The 17,989-nt window shown below is 37.9% G+C and overlaps 3 protein-coding genes across 8 annotated transcripts; all 3 read left to right on the top strand.

Annotated features, from left to right (window-relative positions):
• The first annotated feature begins 1,028 nt into the window (after positions 1–1,028).
• LOC140818977 (uncharacterized) lies at positions 1,029–3,807 on the top strand. The gene is made up of 7 exons (XM_073178953.1): positions 1,029–1,493; positions 2,219–2,334; positions 2,415–2,503; positions 2,592–2,666; positions 2,798–2,899; positions 3,258–3,353; positions 3,471–3,807. The coding sequence occupies exons 1-7, from the start codon at positions 1,063–1,065 to the stop codon at positions 3,735–3,737; spliced, it is 1,176 nt and encodes a 391-aa protein (XP_073035054.1). The 5' UTR covers positions 1,029–1,062; the 3' UTR covers positions 3,738–3,807.
• On the top strand, positions 3,592–6,662 carry LOC140819019 (uncharacterized). The gene is made up of 5 exons (XM_073179013.1): positions 3,592–3,724; positions 4,157–4,493; positions 5,302–5,620; positions 5,930–5,988; positions 6,250–6,662. Exons 2-5 carry the CDS (start codon positions 4,223–4,225, stop codon positions 6,279–6,281), a joined length of 681 nt encoding a protein of 226 aa, XP_073035114.1. The 5' UTR covers positions 3,592–3,724; positions 4,157–4,222; the 3' UTR covers positions 6,282–6,662.
• A 6,065-nt stretch (positions 6,663–12,727) lies between these two features.
• On the top strand, positions 12,728–17,130 carry LOC140818985 (serine/arginine-rich splicing factor RS40-like). 6 transcript variants are annotated; one of them, XM_073178965.1, is made up of 6 exons: positions 12,728–12,867; positions 14,051–14,161; positions 15,461–15,573; positions 15,669–15,910; positions 16,005–16,544; positions 16,656–17,130. In XM_073178965.1, the coding sequence occupies exons 2-6, from the start codon at positions 14,056–14,058 to the stop codon at positions 16,696–16,698; spliced, it is 1,044 nt and encodes a 347-aa protein (XP_073035066.1). In that variant the 5' UTR covers positions 12,728–12,867; positions 14,051–14,055; the 3' UTR covers positions 16,699–17,130. The 6 variants fall into 6 exon arrangements, with proteins under 6 accessions (XP_073035066.1, XP_073035085.1, XP_073035100.1 ...); XM_073178984.1 differs by having other exon boundaries at positions 12,799–12,867; positions 14,051–14,856; positions 14,934–15,573; XM_073178999.1 differs by having other exon boundaries at positions 12,800–12,867; positions 14,051–15,244.
• Positions 17,131–17,989: the final 859 nt, after the last annotated feature.

The following is a 17,989-nucleotide window of genomic DNA, read 5'->3' on the forward strand; positions in this document are numbered from 1 at the left end:
ATAATTGAAGTGATCATTTATTGCAGTAATAAATCTTTCCTTTTTTAGAAATGACATTTTGGCGAGAAATTACTATTTTTGGCAAAAACTCTGCTTTTATATATATATATATATATATATATATATATATATATATATATATATTTTATTCGGCGAGTTTTTAAAAAATTGAAAAGAATATCAGTATAAAATGTTCTTTTATTTGTTTTTCAAGTTGATTAAATATATTTTCTTAAAAATAAAAAACTATGTTATGTGTGAATCACAGGTACAAACACGATGACATAAACAAACGCGAGCTTTTTTAAAAAAGATAGCTTTCGATGTGACGTCACACGGATTTTACGGGTTCAACTGACCCGGTATTTTCGAGTAGAAACGCGTGGGCCACGTGACAGTTAAAACTTTGGGTAGGACCAGTGGAATTCATTCTGTTCACAATATATATAGAGACCGGACCGGGCCGGACTGGACCACTCAAATAATTCGGACTGATTCAAATAATCCTTTTTCAAGATTAAGAAAGTATATGCATTTTACATTTACACTTGACAAATATGATCCAACCTAGTTTACAATCTTCTTGTCTAATATCATATATTCATATTGTTTTATATGTCTATATTCGTTAATTTTTTTATCATAAAAAATAATATTTTTTTCATTAGTTATTTCGAATGAGAGTAATATTTCGTAAAATTGAAACGATCCCATATATGCTATTTTGTTAGCATCAAATCTTATTTCATGTCTAAGTTACTCAAATTTATCATCGGGAAATTTAAATTTTGATAAATTTCATAGCTGATTTTTCAGAAAGACAAAAATTTATGTGAGACGGTCTCACGAGCCGTATTTTGTGAGACGGATCTTTTATTTGGGTCATCTATGAAAAGTATTGTTTTTTATGTTAGGAATATTACTTTTTATTGTGAATATCGATAAGATTGAATCGTCTATAAAAATTCGTGAGACTGTCGCAAAAGAAAAATACCCTTTTAGAAAAGAAAAAAAGAAATAAGAGAAATGACATGACAGATATTACACTCCCGGGCAAAAGGAATGTCAATCACACACTACATGAGCATGAAAGTTTCTTCTTTTCCATTTTCAATCCATGCCCAGTTCTCCATGAAATCCCATTTTCGAAAGCTTCATAGATTCAAGCCCATCACAATTCTTACTTGTAAAGCCTCTATCATCCCACCCCCACCTCCAGATTTCGACTTCAGGAACGAAATTTTGGGTCTTTCCACTGCCGTAATAGCTGAAATCCACCCGGAATTACTTGATTTGGCTCATAATGGGGCCTTGGTCATGATTAATAAAACTGAGTACGGGCCAGTTCCATCGTGGAGAAGTGGCTTCGTCGAACCAGATTCCATTTGGCTCATCGGAACCACGCATACTTCCCAAGAATCTGTCTCCGATGTTGACAGGGTTATTCGAGCTGTTAGGCCTGATAATGTTGTTGTCGAGCTTTGTAGAAGCAGGCGAGTATTGTTACTTTGTTTGGAATTGGCGAGGATTTTGGTTGAAAACTTGAAATCTCGTTAAATATCGCTGCTTGTTTGACGGGGGGATTGCTATCGTGGCTCTGTCTGCTCTGCCCCTTTACCTGCTGAGTACCTTTCTGCTTGCTGCATCAATTTGGCACTTCGGTTCTCTAATATGATAAAAAAAAAATAGAACCTTAAGTTTGATTTAGTATTTATGTTATGTTGATGAAGCAGTTTAGAGTTTGCATCCTTGTTTATAACTAACTAATTATGTAGATAATTAAAAGTTAAATCATTAACTGCCGAATGAATTGAGATGTATGAAAATCCTTATACCTTGAATCAATCCACATTTAGATACCTAATTTATTGTGAAACTAACAAAATAAAGTAGCAAGACTGTGATATATCTTTTAGACAACATATTTTTGGTTGTGATTAGCTTATCGTCAAGTGGTTCTGAGGTGTCAACAGTTGCAACTCCAGCTTCATTGGTCTGTAATACATTCTATGTTTATATAATTGTCCAAAATGTGTAGAGGACCAACAAGAGTTTAATTGGGACATACACTTTGTGTAATATACAGTTAACGTGTAATTTATCTTTGAATAGGCCTTTATATTCTACCGCATGTACTATTTAGAAGCTTAACTTTTACAGAAACAGTTTGATCATCCATGTACGGCTTAACCTAAAGTGTATCAGAGGTTTTCCTCAGGGCTGGGATCATGTACACTACTGAGAACGGTGAGCTAAATCAGCAGCTAAAATCAAGCATGTTCTCTCTAAGTGGAACTGGCTTTTTTGGTGCTGTTGGCCGAAGCATTAACTTGGGTTTGTCCTTACACCATTGTTATTTGTACATCAGAGAATTTCTCCATTTGGAAATTTACTCCATTTCTTCAATGTTATAGGAGGTCAAACTGCTTTAGCATTACGCCTGCTCTTGGCGGCCTTCTCTTCGAAAGTATCTTCAGATATCAATCGTCCTTTCGGAGATGAGGTAAATGATTGGAAAATTTTCAATGATAGAATTCAAAGACTTATTTCATCAAGTTACCTCTAAGAAGGTCTATGAGGTGTGTTTACAGTTCCGTGCAGCTCGGAAGGCTTCTGAAGAAATTGGTGCTCAATTAGTATTGGGAGATCGGCCAATTGAGATAACTGTAAGTATTTGAGCCATATAGCGCAGACCAACACGATCTACTCGACTTCATTGTGTATCCATATACGGTGTTTCTGGCTTCACTTTGATCATCACGGCTAACACATCGAGAGGGGATCGTGCCATTTTCAGCTTGAGAGGGCATGGAGCTCACTAAAGTGGAATGAGAAATTGAACTTGGTATACTCTGTCATCCGCGGAATAACATCGTCTGACGTCTCCAAGATGACAGAGGTAAAATTGTTTTTCTGAAATTTATTAGTTATTTGGAAATTGAAGTCATTGCTCTGCTGTATCTAATTTCTCAGCACTTTCTTAGGACATTTCAAGAAACAGGTAACTTGACTTGGTGCACATGACATGCTCTAACAGATAATTGTTGGATCATGCCTGGTGTCACTTGAACAAAGTGCCGAAAAAAAAATCGAGAATGATGACAACGAGGCACAATTTAAAAACATAACTTGGGATTTTCTGGTGTCAGCTATAGAACTTATTCATGTTTTGTTCAGCACTCTAGAATTTCTTAAAGCCCGCACAACTTTGCGAACACTCAGATTAGCATTTTATAACGTGTTTCTTTGTACATCAGGAATCTAGCACTAGTGATGGCAGCTTTCAGCTATATGAGATGTTAAGCTTTTCGTATCCATCATTATTGCCGCCTCTCATATACGAACGAGATACTGTAAGTATTCATCAATAGAAATACTCATAAAAAAAGACCACCACTGTTTAGAATAAAACACTCACCAAATTCCCGAACTGATCTTCACCTCCTATTATTCTCACATCTTTTTCTCAGTTTCTTGCTTGGTCCCTAAAAAGGAGCAAAGCAGTGAATAAGAGTAAGAAAGTTGTGGGTGTCATTGGCAAAGGGCACGTCAACGGCGTTATATACTCACTCATATCGGATCAAGGGAACCTTCGATTCAGAGACTTAGCTGGGAAGAAGTCTTATGGGAATGGTAGCTATGGTTGGATTATCAAAATTGCCAATGGCTTGTTCAGGGATACTGTCATCGCCATTCTCTTATGGCTTGCATATGAACAGATAACGTCAGTACTGTAGTGGAAGACATCACATCTGTATTGTAGAATTCTTTTGAACCCAAAAGCTATGTTTATCCAGAAATATTGTCCATGCTGCCTGCCGTAAAAGAATTTTTGCTTGTAATTGTTGAACACTTCGGAATTTCTTGTCCAAGGGATGGGCCAACAAGCTTTTTTAAATGAAGACTAGTTTTTTTTTTTTTTTATATTGTGTTTTTTTGGAGTTATTTATACACAATTTATTGTTTAAATGTATAAATAATAAAATTACTGAGTGATGTGCAATAAACAAACCTCATCAATGGTCGTAACAGATTTCATAAATTCGTTTAATGTCACTTTTTCTTGATTCTTGTTCGATTTTGCTGTTGTTCCAATGATTCTTTACCCCAAATGTCCAGAGGTGCAAGTAGTAAATCTTGATTCACTAGCGCACAGTTGAGGCGATAAACATTTCAGATTCCATCGTCTTCTCCGATCATCTCCACCACCAATATTATTCAGATGTCACGTTACCTATCTAACCTTCGGGTTCAAATCGACTCAACCCAAGCCCAGTTGCCTCGATACGACAACGATCCCGCATCTGAAGCCCTAGATAATGTCGATGACGGCACCTCGAAGTTGCGGCCTTCAAATAGGAGCTTAACGGAGGATCAAAATCCGCTCGTGGGAATCAAGACCGGCTGGAAATCCTCTCGCCTTCGGGATTGTACAGGTGATTATATCAATGTTCGATCCAGACCTTATCTAATGAAACTACTCGAGAAACAAGGTACGATTACCAATTTTCAGTTTGGTGTTTTCTATTTATCGAACCTAAAGTTTAATTGATATTTCTTGCTATATGCAACGCTCGTGTTCCATTCTGGGGTTGTGTTGATTAGCATGGACTCTGATTTTTTGGGCAATATTGTTCTATTGATTACAAATTTCAGAATAATATTTGTTGGTCCCAGAGATTCTGTTGAAATGTTTTTGACCTAATTGTCAGGAACGGATTTTGAATAATCGAAAATTGGATGTTTCCTTATTAGGGTTCTTACAAAAATGGAAATATGATACAGTGGGAGGCAAACATGTATTCTTTAGAGAGGCTTAATCTTTGACCTAGTCTTTATGCTAAAAAGTAAAAACACTCGTCTTGGAGTCCAAAAGATAGAAGTGTGGCTTTAATAGTTGCAGCATTATGTTTCTTATAAAGGTTTTATATTCTTGGTAACCAAACACACAAGTCTGTTTTTTTAATGTTTTTGTTCAAGTGCCTGTGCTTCTGAAAATCGTAGTTCTTGCGTAGAATTTTTTAAGTGACTTTTAAAATATAGCCACAGTAGTTTTATTTTCAAATTTCTTAAAAGAAAAATTGAAGTGGAAGTCCTGAAATACCATGTGCGTACCATCTAAATACGCTGTTTATTTTAAAAGATTCTGTATCTTCTTGCGTATATGAGCAGATATTAAACAAGCATCAGTCCAGCCAAAAAGTGGCTCTACAATCAGTCTCTAATTTTCCAAAGCTTGGATCATGGTGTCAATGTTGCTATCTTGAACATCACGTGTTTGGCATGATTCTGAGTCTGCAGGTGATCGGAAGGTTCTGTTTGCGGATAAAGTTCTAAAGTTCACTTGCTCAGGAAAGATGAAACGTCGTATACTTATAATTACTGATTTTGCAATTTACATTGTGGATCCTGATACTGACTCTCTTAAAAGAAGAATAGCCCTGGCAGCTGTGGAGAAGCTATGCTTAAGTGAACTATGTGATAATTTCTTGGCCATTATTATTCCTACGGAGTATGATTTACTCATGGCTAGTACTCGAAAGACTGAAATAGTTGACGTCTTCGTGGAGACCACTAAGAGTGCATCTGACTATGAACTAGAAGTTTCTCTGTCTAACAGGTAAATCTGACTGAATCCTATTTAAAGCTCAGCATCTTGGTCTGTATTATGTTTAGTTTCTAACTAATTAGAAGAATGATATCTTGTAAGTCCTGCTTCTCTGACAACATCCTCCAATATCGCATGTGCATACAAACTATTGGCCACTGGGGATAAAGCAGTTAGTTTTTTGTCACCATCTGAGCTTGGTTGTAAACTAGTCATGTTGACCACATGATTTAAATTTTCAGTTGTTGTCGCATCGAAATTTTATAAGGTCTTGAACTTCCTTTTGTCCTGTGTAATCGCGAATGAATTTCAATTCTGCAGGTTTGGCTACAATGCAGCTGCGGAAATAGTCAAAGAAGTAAAATTTGAGGAAGTAGAAGGTATAACCTAGATTTTTACCTGGAGACGGAATCATGTATTCCCCTTGGCGGACCCCCAAATTTTGAGGGCAAAATTTGTTTCTTCAAGAAAATCCCTGATGGAGTTTAATTATATATTCGGCTGAGGTTACCGAACACTTGTATTATGACCTTCCATTGTCTATGTGTTTCAGATCTTACGACTCAACTATTGCTGTTTGTTGCTTACAAGCTTTCATAAGATTGTGCAAGCTTAACCTTATCATTTTTTTGTTGTCTTAGGTGGTGTCAGAACAAAAATTGTGCGAAAATGATAACCTGTTTCATGCATTTTGGGAAGTATGCCTGTATATTTTTCCAGAACCGTGCATTGAGATCGAGCATGGAGAGTTGGTTTTGTGCAGTGTAAAGGTGATTCTTTTCTCGTAGCTTCATGTTTAAGGGGAACGGGATTCGTCATTTTGTATGTTTTAGACGCTTGTGGATGGAAACATACGACAATGGTCTTGTTTGTTTAAGCTAAGACCTTGGCACTTCTGAGCTTGGGCTACCAATCACGTCATTCTTGTTCTTGTACCCGTACGGGGTTTGTGTACTGTTAGTCCCTGATTACACACATCCTGTGACATTTCTAATGCAAAATAGCTTGAAATTTTGTACCCTTTTTTCATCTTCGGTCAAGTCTTGCCATACATTTTTCTTTTGCGCAAAAAGAAACTTTATATTGAATGCATTAAGCCACAAAAACATCAATCAAACATCCTTTGATGGAACACATAGATACAGAAATCCGAAATGAATTTGAAAATTTCGCGACGTTTGAACTCAAAATTTTGAAATTGGGTATTTCGGTTCATTCGAATTCTTACGATTGATATGTTGTATTGTTGGTCGTAGGTGCTATATTTGGATCATGAGAGATATAGATAAAATTTCAGATTCGTGTTTTAGGAGGTTTTTGAATTTCAGCTTGTTTGACTTGGAATTTTGAGCTTCTCGTGTTCTTAAATCGATATTGGAGGCTTTAGAAAATTAAATGCCGGAGTTTGTAGAGAATTTTTCGAAAAATTCAGATTAGTATATCTGAGATTTTCGAACTCCCAAGGCTGTAGAAATTTTATATCAGAATGGATTGTCGGCAGGAAACTCAAGTGGGAAGGGGGGACCAAATCAAAGAAAGCAGCTGGAATAAAAACGTGGGCTGCCAGTTTTATTGAATTTCGAGGAAAGTTTGAATACGCGTTTTTAACGCGTGTTCATACTGACAGGAGGCTCTATAAATAGAGCTCCCCTTTCATTCTGAAATCATCCCTTCTTCGAGTTTTCTCTCATCTTATAAGCATTGAGTGCTTAGTTCTATAATATTTGTGAGATGTTTGTTCTCCTGTATTAAGAGAGTGTGTTCTCTTTGGAAACACAGTGAGTGAGTTGTACACCACAAAATATTATAGTGGAAATTCTTTTCATCTTGCCCGTGGTTTTTACCCTAATAATTTTTAGGGGTTTTCCACGTAAATCTCGGTGTCCAGTTTATTCTTTATTTTCGACTTTTATTATCTCAAATTCCGTACGTGAGACCAACAAGTGGTATCAGAGCCTTGGTTTAAAATTTCCTAAAATTCTGAGTATGCTCTGTGGTTGCAGCTTAGACTGATCTTCCACATCAGAAAAGATTTTTTGAGATTTTTTATTTAAGGCGGGATTATTTTGTCTGGTCTACTAAAATTGTTGTAGACATAATGGCGGGAAGGTACGAGATAGCAAAGTTCAACGGAAGCAATTTTATGCTGTGGAAAATAAAGATACAAGCAGTTTTAAGAAAGGAGAATTGCTTGGCGGCTATTGGAGACAGACCGGTGGAGATTGCGGATGATGGAAAGTGGAATGAGATGAATGACAACGCTGTTGCCAATTTACACTTGGCTATAGCAGACGAAGTTTTGTCAAGTATCTCTGAGATAAAAACAGCTAAAGTTATCTGGGATACTCTAACAAAGGTGTACGAGATCAAGTCGCTACACAATATGATTTTCCTAAAGAGAAGGCTTTATACTCTTCGGATGGCGGAATCCTAATCGATGACCGACCATATCAATACATTAAATACTCTATTTGCCCAACTCACTTCCATGGGGCATAAAATAGGGGGAAATGAACGTGCAGAGCTTCTACTTCAAAGTCTACCAGATTCATACGATCAACTTATCATCAACATTACCAACAATATTCTTATGGGCTTTCTAAGATTCGACGATGTCTTAACTGCGGTTCTCGGAGAAGAAAGCCGGCGCAAGAATAAGGAAGACAGGTTGGTAACATCAAAGCAGGCAGAGGCGTTACCGATGATAAGAGGAAGATTTATGGACCGTGACTCCAGTGGGAGCCAAAGACGAGGTAGATCAAAGTCCAGAAGTAAGAAGAAAAATATTTACTGCTTCAAATGTGGCGGTAAAGGGCACTTCAAGAGAGAGTGTACGAGTATCGATAAAAGCTCTCAAGGAAATGTGGCCAGTACTTCAGGCAGTGGTGAAATATTATTCAGCGAAGCAACAACAGTTGCAGAAGGCAGACACAAATTTTGTGACACATGGATTATGGATTCAGGAGCGACGTGGCACATGACGTCTCGGAGAGAATGGTTTGATCATTATGAACCAATCTCAGGAGGATCTGTATTCATGGGAAATGATCATGCCTTGGAAATCGCTGGGGTCGATACTATCAAAATTAAAATGTTTGATGGCACCATTCGCACCATACAGGAGGTACGACATGTGAAAGGACTGACGAAAAATCTTTTGTCCTTGGGACAATTGGATGACATCGGGTGCAAAACTCGGATCGAGAACGGGATCATGAAAATTGTGAAAGGCGCGCTTGTGGTTATGAAGGCGGAAAAGGTTGCTGCAAATCTGTATGTACTTTTGGGAGAAACACACAAAGAGGCAGAACTAGCTGTTGCATCAATTGGTTCAGGAGAAGAATTAACAGTGTTATGGCATAGAAAGCTCGGGCATATGTCAGAACGGGGGTTGAAAATTCTCTCAGAACGGAAGCTGCTGCCGGGACTTACAAAAGTGTCACTACCCTTTTGTGAGCACTGTGTTACCAGTAAACAACACAGATTAAAGTTTGGCACTTCTACTGGCAGGAGCAAAAGCATATTGGAGCTGATTCATTCGGATGTTTGGCAAGCACCGGTTGTATCCTTAGGAGGAGCGAGATACTTTGTCTCGTTCATTGATGATTTCTCTAGGAGATGTTGGGTGTATCCAATCAAGAAGAAATCAGATGTTTTCCAGGTCTTCAAAGATTTCAAAGCGCGGGTTGAACTTGATTCAGAAAAGAAAATCAAGTGTCTGAGGACTGACAATGGAGGAGAATATACCAGTGACGAGTTTGATACATTTTGTCTACATGAGGGCATCAAAAGACAGTTCACGACGGCTTACACACCTCAACAGAATGGAGTGGCGGAGCGGATGAACAGGACCTTGTTGGACAGAACAAGAGCTATGTTGAGGACTGCGGGTCTAGAAAAGTCATTTTGGGCGGAAGCAGTCAAAACCGCTTGTTATATTATCAATCGTTCTCCTTCAGTTGCGATTGATCTGAAGACTCCGATGGAGATATGGACTGGGAAGCCGACAGATTATTCTCATTTGCATACATTTGGAAGTCCGGTGTACGTTCTGTACAATGAGCAAGAAAGATCAAAGTTGGATTCGAAATCCAGAAAATGTATCTTCTTGGGTTATGCTGATGGAGTTAAGGGGTTTCGCTTGTGGGATCCTACTGTTCACAAGCTTGTCATCAGCAGGGATGTTATCTTCGAGGAAGATAAAGTAAAGGGAGACAAAGGCACACAGAATTCAGAAACTACTATTTTTCAGGTAGAAAATAAGACAGACGAAGGTCAAGTTTCTTGTGAAGCAGTACCAGAGCACGAAGAACAAGAACAAGTTGAGTCTGAGGTTTCCAATGTGAGGCAGTCAACTCGAGACAGAAGACCACCAGGTTGGCTTTCAGATTATGTCACTAAAAGCAACATTGCATATTGTCTATTATCAGAGGATGGTGAGCCATCGAGTTTCCACGAGGCTACTCAAAGCTCGGATGTATCCTTATGGATGATAGCAATGCAAGAAGAGTTGGAGGCTTTAGACAGGAATAAAACTTGGGATCTTGTTACACTACCACGAGGAAGGAAAGTCATTGGAAACAGATGGGTCTATAAGATCAAACGTGATGGCAATAACCAAGTGGAGCGGTATCGTGCTAGATTGGTGGTAAAAGGGTATGCTCAGAAAGAAGGCATTGACTTCAATGAGATATTTTTTCCTGTGGTTCGGCTTACAACAGTCAGAGTAGTGTTGGCATTGTGTGCGGTGTTTGACCTACATCTAGAACAGCTAGATGTAAAAACGGCGTTTCTTCATGGAGATCTTGAAGAAGAAATCTATATGCTCCAGCCAGAAGGTTTTGCGGAAAAAGGCAAAGAGAACTTGGTTTGCAGGTTGAAAAAATCTCTGTACGGTCTCAAACAGGCGCCGAGGTGTTGGTACAAGAGATTTGATTCCTATATCATGAGCCTTGGATACAACAGATTGAGTGCAGACCCTTGTACGTATTTCAAGAGGTCTGGTGATGATTATATTATTTTGCTGTTGTATGTGGACGATATGTTGGTAGCAGGCCCCAACAAAGATCATGTCCAAGGATTGAAGGCACAGTTGGCTAGGGAATTTGATATGAAGGACTTGGGACCAGCAAACAAGATTCTAGGGATGCAAGTTCACCGAGACAGAAGTAACAGAAAGATTTGGCTTTCCCAGAAAAATTATTTGAAGAAAGTCTTGCAACGCTTCAACATGCAAGATAGTAAGCCAATCTCGACCCCTCTTCCTGTTAACTTCAAGTTATCCTCCGAAATGTGTCCTAGCAGTGAAGCAGAGAGGATGGAGATGTCTCGAGTACCATATGCATCAGCAGTGGGAAGTTTGATGTTCGCCATGATATGTACAAGACCGGACATTGCTCAAGCAGTTGGAGCAGTTAGTCGGTATATGGCGAATCCTGGAAGAGAGCATTGGAGCACTGTTAAGAGGATCCTTCGATACATTAAGGGTACCTCGAATGCTGCATTATGTTATGGAGGATCGGATTTTACACTCAGGGGCTATGTCGATTCAGATTATGCAGGTGATCCTGATAAGAGAAAATCTACTACTGGTTATGTGTTTACACTTGCAGGAGGAGCAGTAAGCTGGGTTTCAAAACTGCAGACAGTTGTGGCGTTATCTACAACAGAGACAGAATACATGGCAGCTACTCAAGCTTGCAAGGAGGCAATATGGACTAAAAGGTTATTGGAGGAGATCGGGCACAAACAAGATAACGTTCCTTTGTTTTGTGACAGTCAGAGTGCCTTGCACATCGCAAGGAATCCAGCCTTTCATTCCAGGACGAAACACATTGGAGTACAATTTCATTTTGTGCGGGAAGTAGTAGAGGAAGGAAGCGTGGATATGCAGAAGATCCATACGAAGGACAACATGGCTGATTTTCTGACCAAGCCAGTGAACATTGAAAAGTTTGAGTGGTGTAGATCCTCAAGTGGCCTAGCAGAAACGTAAGCAGCAGGGAATGGCAAGATTGAAAGGATGTGTGGAGATGTGTTTGATTCTCAATCAAATCTCCAAATGGGAGAAATGTCGGCAGGAAACTCAAGTGGGAAGGGGGGACCAAATCAAAGAAAGCAGCTGGAATAAAAACGTGGGCTGCCAGTTTTATTGAATTTCGAGGAAAGTTTGAATACGCGTTTTTAACGCGTGTTCATACTGACAGGAGGCTCTATAAATAGAGCTCCCCCCTTTCATTCTGAAATCATCCCTTCTTCGAGTTTTCTCTCATCTTATAAGCATTGAGTGCTTAGTTCTATAATATTTGTGAGATGTTTGTTCTCCTGTATTAAGAGAGTGTGTTCTCTTTGGAAACACAGTGCGTGAGTTGTACACCACAAAATATTATAGTGGAAATTCTTTTCATCTTGCCCGTGGTTTTTACCCTAATAATTTTTAGGGGTTTTCCACGTAAATCTCGGTGCCCAGTTTATTCTTTATTTTCGACTTTTATTATCTCAAATTCCGCACGTGGGACCAACATGGATTATGCCTTTGGATTAGTAAATGTTAATCCAGTCTTACCTATCAAAGCTACGGTATGCAACGTATTAATAATATATATTTTCATATTTTGGGAGAATATTTTTTTTTTATTGTTTTGAGAAAGCTCAATCGATGAATTTTAGTATTAATCTTAGAAATTAATATATTATATCATTATATTATTAATTTTAAAAAATGGGAATGATTTAAAACTCAATTATTATTTTAAAATATTTGGTTTATTATTTATTACTTAATAATCTATAATATGATATAATTGATTGATTGAGGGATGCAAGATAACATTACACATTCTATCATATCTTAATCATATTAATATTGTACATATTATCCATAATCTAAAAATCCAAAACAATATAAGAAAAATCAATAATTTTAAAATAACAAGATTTTATACTGATTAAATGATTATTCTAATTAATTGTAAAATATCTCTAAATTTTTTAATTTTAATATAATTTATAATAATTATTTATCTGGAAAATGTATACTCTAAAAACTAGAAAACCAAGTCTTCGTTAATTCTGTTTTGTTTTTTTTTTTAAATAAATATTTTTATTTGTTACAAACCGCTACCCCAAGCCCCCGGGTCAGGCCCAACTATAAATATTGGTGTATCAACTAGCCCTGTCCGCTTATACGACGAGCGTGGAGGACTTTATTTGTCGGATATACTCTCCATCCCTTCCTAGGGTTTTTATCAATTCCGAAGGTTTGCTGCTCTCTCTCAGATTAATTCATTTCAAAGTTTCCCGTCACTGGATCCTTCCTGGTTTTTATCTTTGACTCCGATCTGTTGTTTTAGGATCTCGAATTTTTTAGGTTTTTTCTTTTGTTTTTAAAATACTTGTTTCGGGTGAAATCATAATTGACGTTATTTTTCAGGCTAGTTGTTGTAATATAGGGATTTGTGTTTTCATAAAAATCTGTGCATGTGCGGTCTTAGTTTTTTTGTGCGTAATGCTTGATTTTTGTTCTCTGTTTTCCGTCTTATTAATGTTTATTTATTTTTTATTTCCATGGGGAGTGGACTGTGGAGATATTTCTGTTCAATTACCTGTTCACGAACTATTTGTAATTTAATTTCCTGTGAGGGACAAGGAAATCCAAACTGGTTGATGGATGTTGCTATGCTGATTAAATCCATTGTAAATTTCGTAATCGAGTTAATCCGCTGTAGAATCCCCAGTTCTCATTCTAAATAAATGGAGATTTATAATTCCGTGACTTCAAACATGTACCCAAGATCTTGAAGTTGTTTTTAAATCAGCAAAGGTTAGAGTTTTAGAAACGGAGCTGGTTCCTTATGTTGACGACCCACCCCTCTGTGACACATAATGGGATTTTTGGCCATGTTAAGTGATTGATTATCTTGAGATAGAACAATTAAAATGGTGGATATGGCTCAGTGGAATATTACTCACGGGACTAAAATTAATGACAAAAATGTTTTCTTCTTTCATGTGCTTGCAGATATGATATTATAAGTTACTCTTCGTGTATTCTCATATCTTTTGCCTTGCATAATTTGTTTTATAAATAAAATAGCTGTATAAATGAGGTAGCAAGATGCCATTGATCCAACAGAACTCAACAATTAACTGAGTGACGGGTGATTGCTTTCTGGGGTATTGATTTGTTAGGCAGAGTGGCGGACACTTGAAGACTTTGAGTTGTATGTGGTATTTGTTTGAGAGCCTTACAAATGGCCTTGCTTGAGTTAATTGGCAATGTGTGTTGAAAATAGCTAGAAAAGTAGTATTGGTATTTTCCTCAGTTAGTTGATTTACCGGAAAATGGAATTCAATGCTTTCAATTTAGTGGTTTGGCGTTTGATATTTTGCATTAATGTATTTTTACATTATGAATTGAGGTCTTACAGTTTTTACATTCAGGTGACATGAAGTCAATTTTCTGTGGAAATTTCGAGTATGACGCACGGCAGTCTGATCTTGAAAGACTCTTTAGAAGATATGGAAAAGTTGATAGGGTTGATATGAAGTCTGGTAAGTATGAGTCGGTGGGTTGATGCTTGTAAAAGTTAGGAATGCGGGTTGGTTGTAGTTGCAATGCATGACCAGTTTTCCATTTCATTAATATGAATGAAGTAATACTGGTATAAAAAATAAGCTTTTTTCATTCTTCTTGCCTGCGATTGTGACTTCTCTATTTATCTCGCTATAATTATGTGGAATAATTTCCCTTTATTTTGAGACGGAAGAATTACTGTCTACTGGGCTTGAGTCCTGTGGTTTGTATGTAACACTGTTATGCTACTATTGTTCTGGAAGTTGTTCATCTGGTGGAGACTGGTTTATTTATTGCGTGAGAAACTTCTCAAACTAGTTAGACTTCACGAGAGGTGAAAATGGTTGGAATTTTGAGCTCGCTGCTTACTGAAACACTATTTTGGTATCAATAATCCTCAAAGGGGCAGGTATGGTTGAATTAATGTGTAATTAAACCTCTATTTAGACTATGTACATGTGTAGGTTACAGTTCATGATAGCTATGATGATAAGAAAGTTTTAGCGTGAACCTTCGACCTCTCCCCCTGAGGAGATTAAGAAGTTAAAAGAGGCAGTGCTAACAATTTATGGAAGATCCAAGTGCAGATTGGCGCTGTTTCAGCAGAGTGTATACTGAAACGTGGTTATTGGCACTGAATTGTTTCCTTGTCAAAGTTTAACTGGTTGTCAATGTATGTTAAAAAGAGAAAAGAAAAGTTTATCTCGTTAAAGTGTGAGACCCCCATACTCAACTAATTCTTTGGCGCAGGATTTCAATGCAATTTCCATACGATTACGACTTCCACATCTCATTTCCTGGTGGTAACAAGAAACCTCATCTAATTTCCTAGAAGAGCCCTCTGATCATCCATGGCATCATCATCACACGTTTTCCCAAGTCATTATTGCCTTCATTCTGCACGATATTTGCCCTTCCTTCACTTGCCCATGTTACACATGCAGTCCTCGGAGCTGAGGCAGCGAAAAATTTGGAGAAAAGGCACTCATTTTTACATTATTTGTTATGAGACAACCACATCTGGATATTGTCCATTGACATTGCTTAGATCACTAGCCAAGGTCTGTTACTATTCAACTGATCGGTAGCTTCTGGATAGACAAGACTGATCTTTACTAATATTATCGAGTGAAAGGGTGGCTTGTTTACCAGTTTCTGGACAAAGTATTTTAATATAGGACTATTCACATATGAGGGAATTTTATTTTTGCATAGATTATTTTAATGTAAAAGCACTAGTATACTAAACATGGATGTTTTTCCTTTAATTTTATCAGGTTTTGCTTTTGTTTACATGGAGGATGACAGAGATGCAGAGGATGCCATACGTGCACTTGACCGAATTGAATTTGGTAGAAAGGGGAGGAAACTTCGTGTTGAGTGGACCAAGGTAACGTAACCATGTGAGATTCTCTTGTTGCCATAGCCTGCTAACCATTGTAATTTGAATGATTGTTATCGGTCCAAGCTTTTGTTTTGATGCAGCAAGAACGAGACCGGAGTATCAGGCGACCTGAGGCCTCCAGAAAACCATCATCTAATTCAAGACCCTCAAAGACCCTATTCGTCATCAACTTTGACCCATATCATACCAGAACAAGGGATTTGGAAAAACATTTTGATCCTTACGGGAAAATTCTGAATGTAAGGATCAGGAAGAATTTTGCCTTTATTCAGTATGAATCTCTCGATGATGCAATTAAAGCGTTGGATGCTACTAATTTAAGGTAAATGATGCTCTGCCAGCGGTTGTTTGCTCTAGTGCTCGGAGTTGATGTTAACATTGCCTAATACTCAATTATTTTTTTATTTTCGACACAGTAAACTGTTGGATCGAGTCATAACTGTTGAGTTTGCTATCAAGGATGATGATGCTAGGCGAAATGATTATAGTCCAGATCGACCCCGTGATAGATCACCTGCGAGAGGCTATGACCGGATGCGATCTCCTAGTCCCAGAAGGGAAAGGGGAAGCCCCGACTATGGACACAATAATGGGCGTAGCCCAAGTCCACGTCGTCGAGAGCGAGCAAGTCCTAAGTATGATCTTAGGTCTAGTCAGAGCCCCAGCCACAAAGAAAACGATCCTAAATATGGTCGTGGCCTCAGCACTAGTCCCAGGAATGAAAGAAACTCCCGTTACAATGACAAACACAACCCAGTTCCTCTGAGAGACAGGTCTGACGATGTTATGGTGCGCAGCCCCAGTCCTGGGAAAAGAGCAACTCCAGATTATGGTCAAGGTTCGAGCCCAAGTCCTCCAAGAGGGCAAAGACAGAGAGTTGGCCTTGATGAATTTGATCGTGAGCAGAAACCTGCTTACAGTGATGGAGAAAGCCCTTCACAAGATCAATATGGGAGGTATGACCCTTTTAATGTTTCACCCGTCAGTTTCTGTATCCAGTTACTTTTTAACAGATATTTTATCTATCAAGTCAATAATTCCTAATCTAACCAATTTCTATGATCCAGTCGATCCCCTGTGGTGAGAGGGAGATCTCGATCTCGGTCTTGATTGCAGACATCAGCTGAGATATGGTAGCCTGGTCCATTGAACTTCACTTCATGGACTTTCAACCAGATATGCTGATGAAGCCCAGCTGTTATTTTTGTTAAGTTCATGACTTCTTGTTAAGACTTGCTCTCTGATCTTTGCACCGCGGCTCTTGAATGGTCGTTTCTTTCGTTGAGATACTATTTGGTTATGTAACTGTAATCTTTGTTGGCTTAACTATGTCGGTGTTATTTTTTTTGGGCTCAAAATTACTTATTTGGTGTTTGTTTTGGATGCACGGAAGAAATTTCGTTCTCCACCCCCAACAATTTGTGATATAATTTCTCTACTTGCTCTCTACGAGTTCATCCATGTACACTCGTGGCCTTCTCCGGCTTGTAAGGACATAACGTTTTCTGGTAAAATTATATGAAGTAATTTTATGTTTTTTTTTTACAATGCTGTAGCGATTCTTTCCAAAAATTTTAAAAAACGGCATCGTATTATTAAATGTTGTGGATGTCACGATTTGAATGATCTATGATGATTTATTGTGCTAGGCACGAAACGATGCTTTTAAGTTGGTCGGTCATATGGGAACATTGAGACTTGTAAGAAACTAGACTCTTGATTATGGACATAATGTATGTTTTAATATGGTTCTACCAAATGATTCTTGTTAAGGGTAACGTTGAGTTGCAACGCTCGAGTTTTTTTTTTTTAAAACAAAAGACTAAGAGATTGATTATATTTTAACATTTTGGGTCAGTTTGGTAGGTATGATTAAGATTGGATTGACTGTTAATATTTTGTTTGGTTTAACTTTTAGATTTCAGATTGATTATTTGCTTGACACTTTCACTGTTCTTGTTTGACAATAAATCCATGCAATTGACTACCGATTAAAACAATCCAGCTACCCACAAAATGTATAACGCCCAAAATACCCCTGATGTCAGCTGAGGTGACCAACGCCTTGTCTTTTTCCCACGTTTAGCCAAGTTTTCATATGAGTCGCTAAAGCGAAGCCACGTGCAAACCTGAAACAAAAATCTTTGAGACCAACACAAGGATTCTATACTAGCATTTCGACACCTAAAATTCGTTTACTTTCCTCGCCGCTTTATGGTTTCTCTCATCTTCAATACGTCCACATCCCACTGAACAGAAATATATATATATATATATATATATATATATATATATATATATAGACACGTACAGTCTTGTGGGCTATTCATCTAGTGATCGAGATTGGGTCGTTTTGGGCGTGAGTTGATAGATGATGCTAATCTTGCTTCTTTTTTTCTGT

This window comes from Primulina eburnea, chromosome 2, assembly GCF_022965805.1.
Source record: "Primulina eburnea isolate SZY01 chromosome 2, ASM2296580v1, whole genome shotgun sequence".
NCBI classification, from domain to species: Eukaryota; Viridiplantae; Streptophyta; class Magnoliopsida; order Lamiales; family Gesneriaceae; genus Primulina; species Primulina eburnea.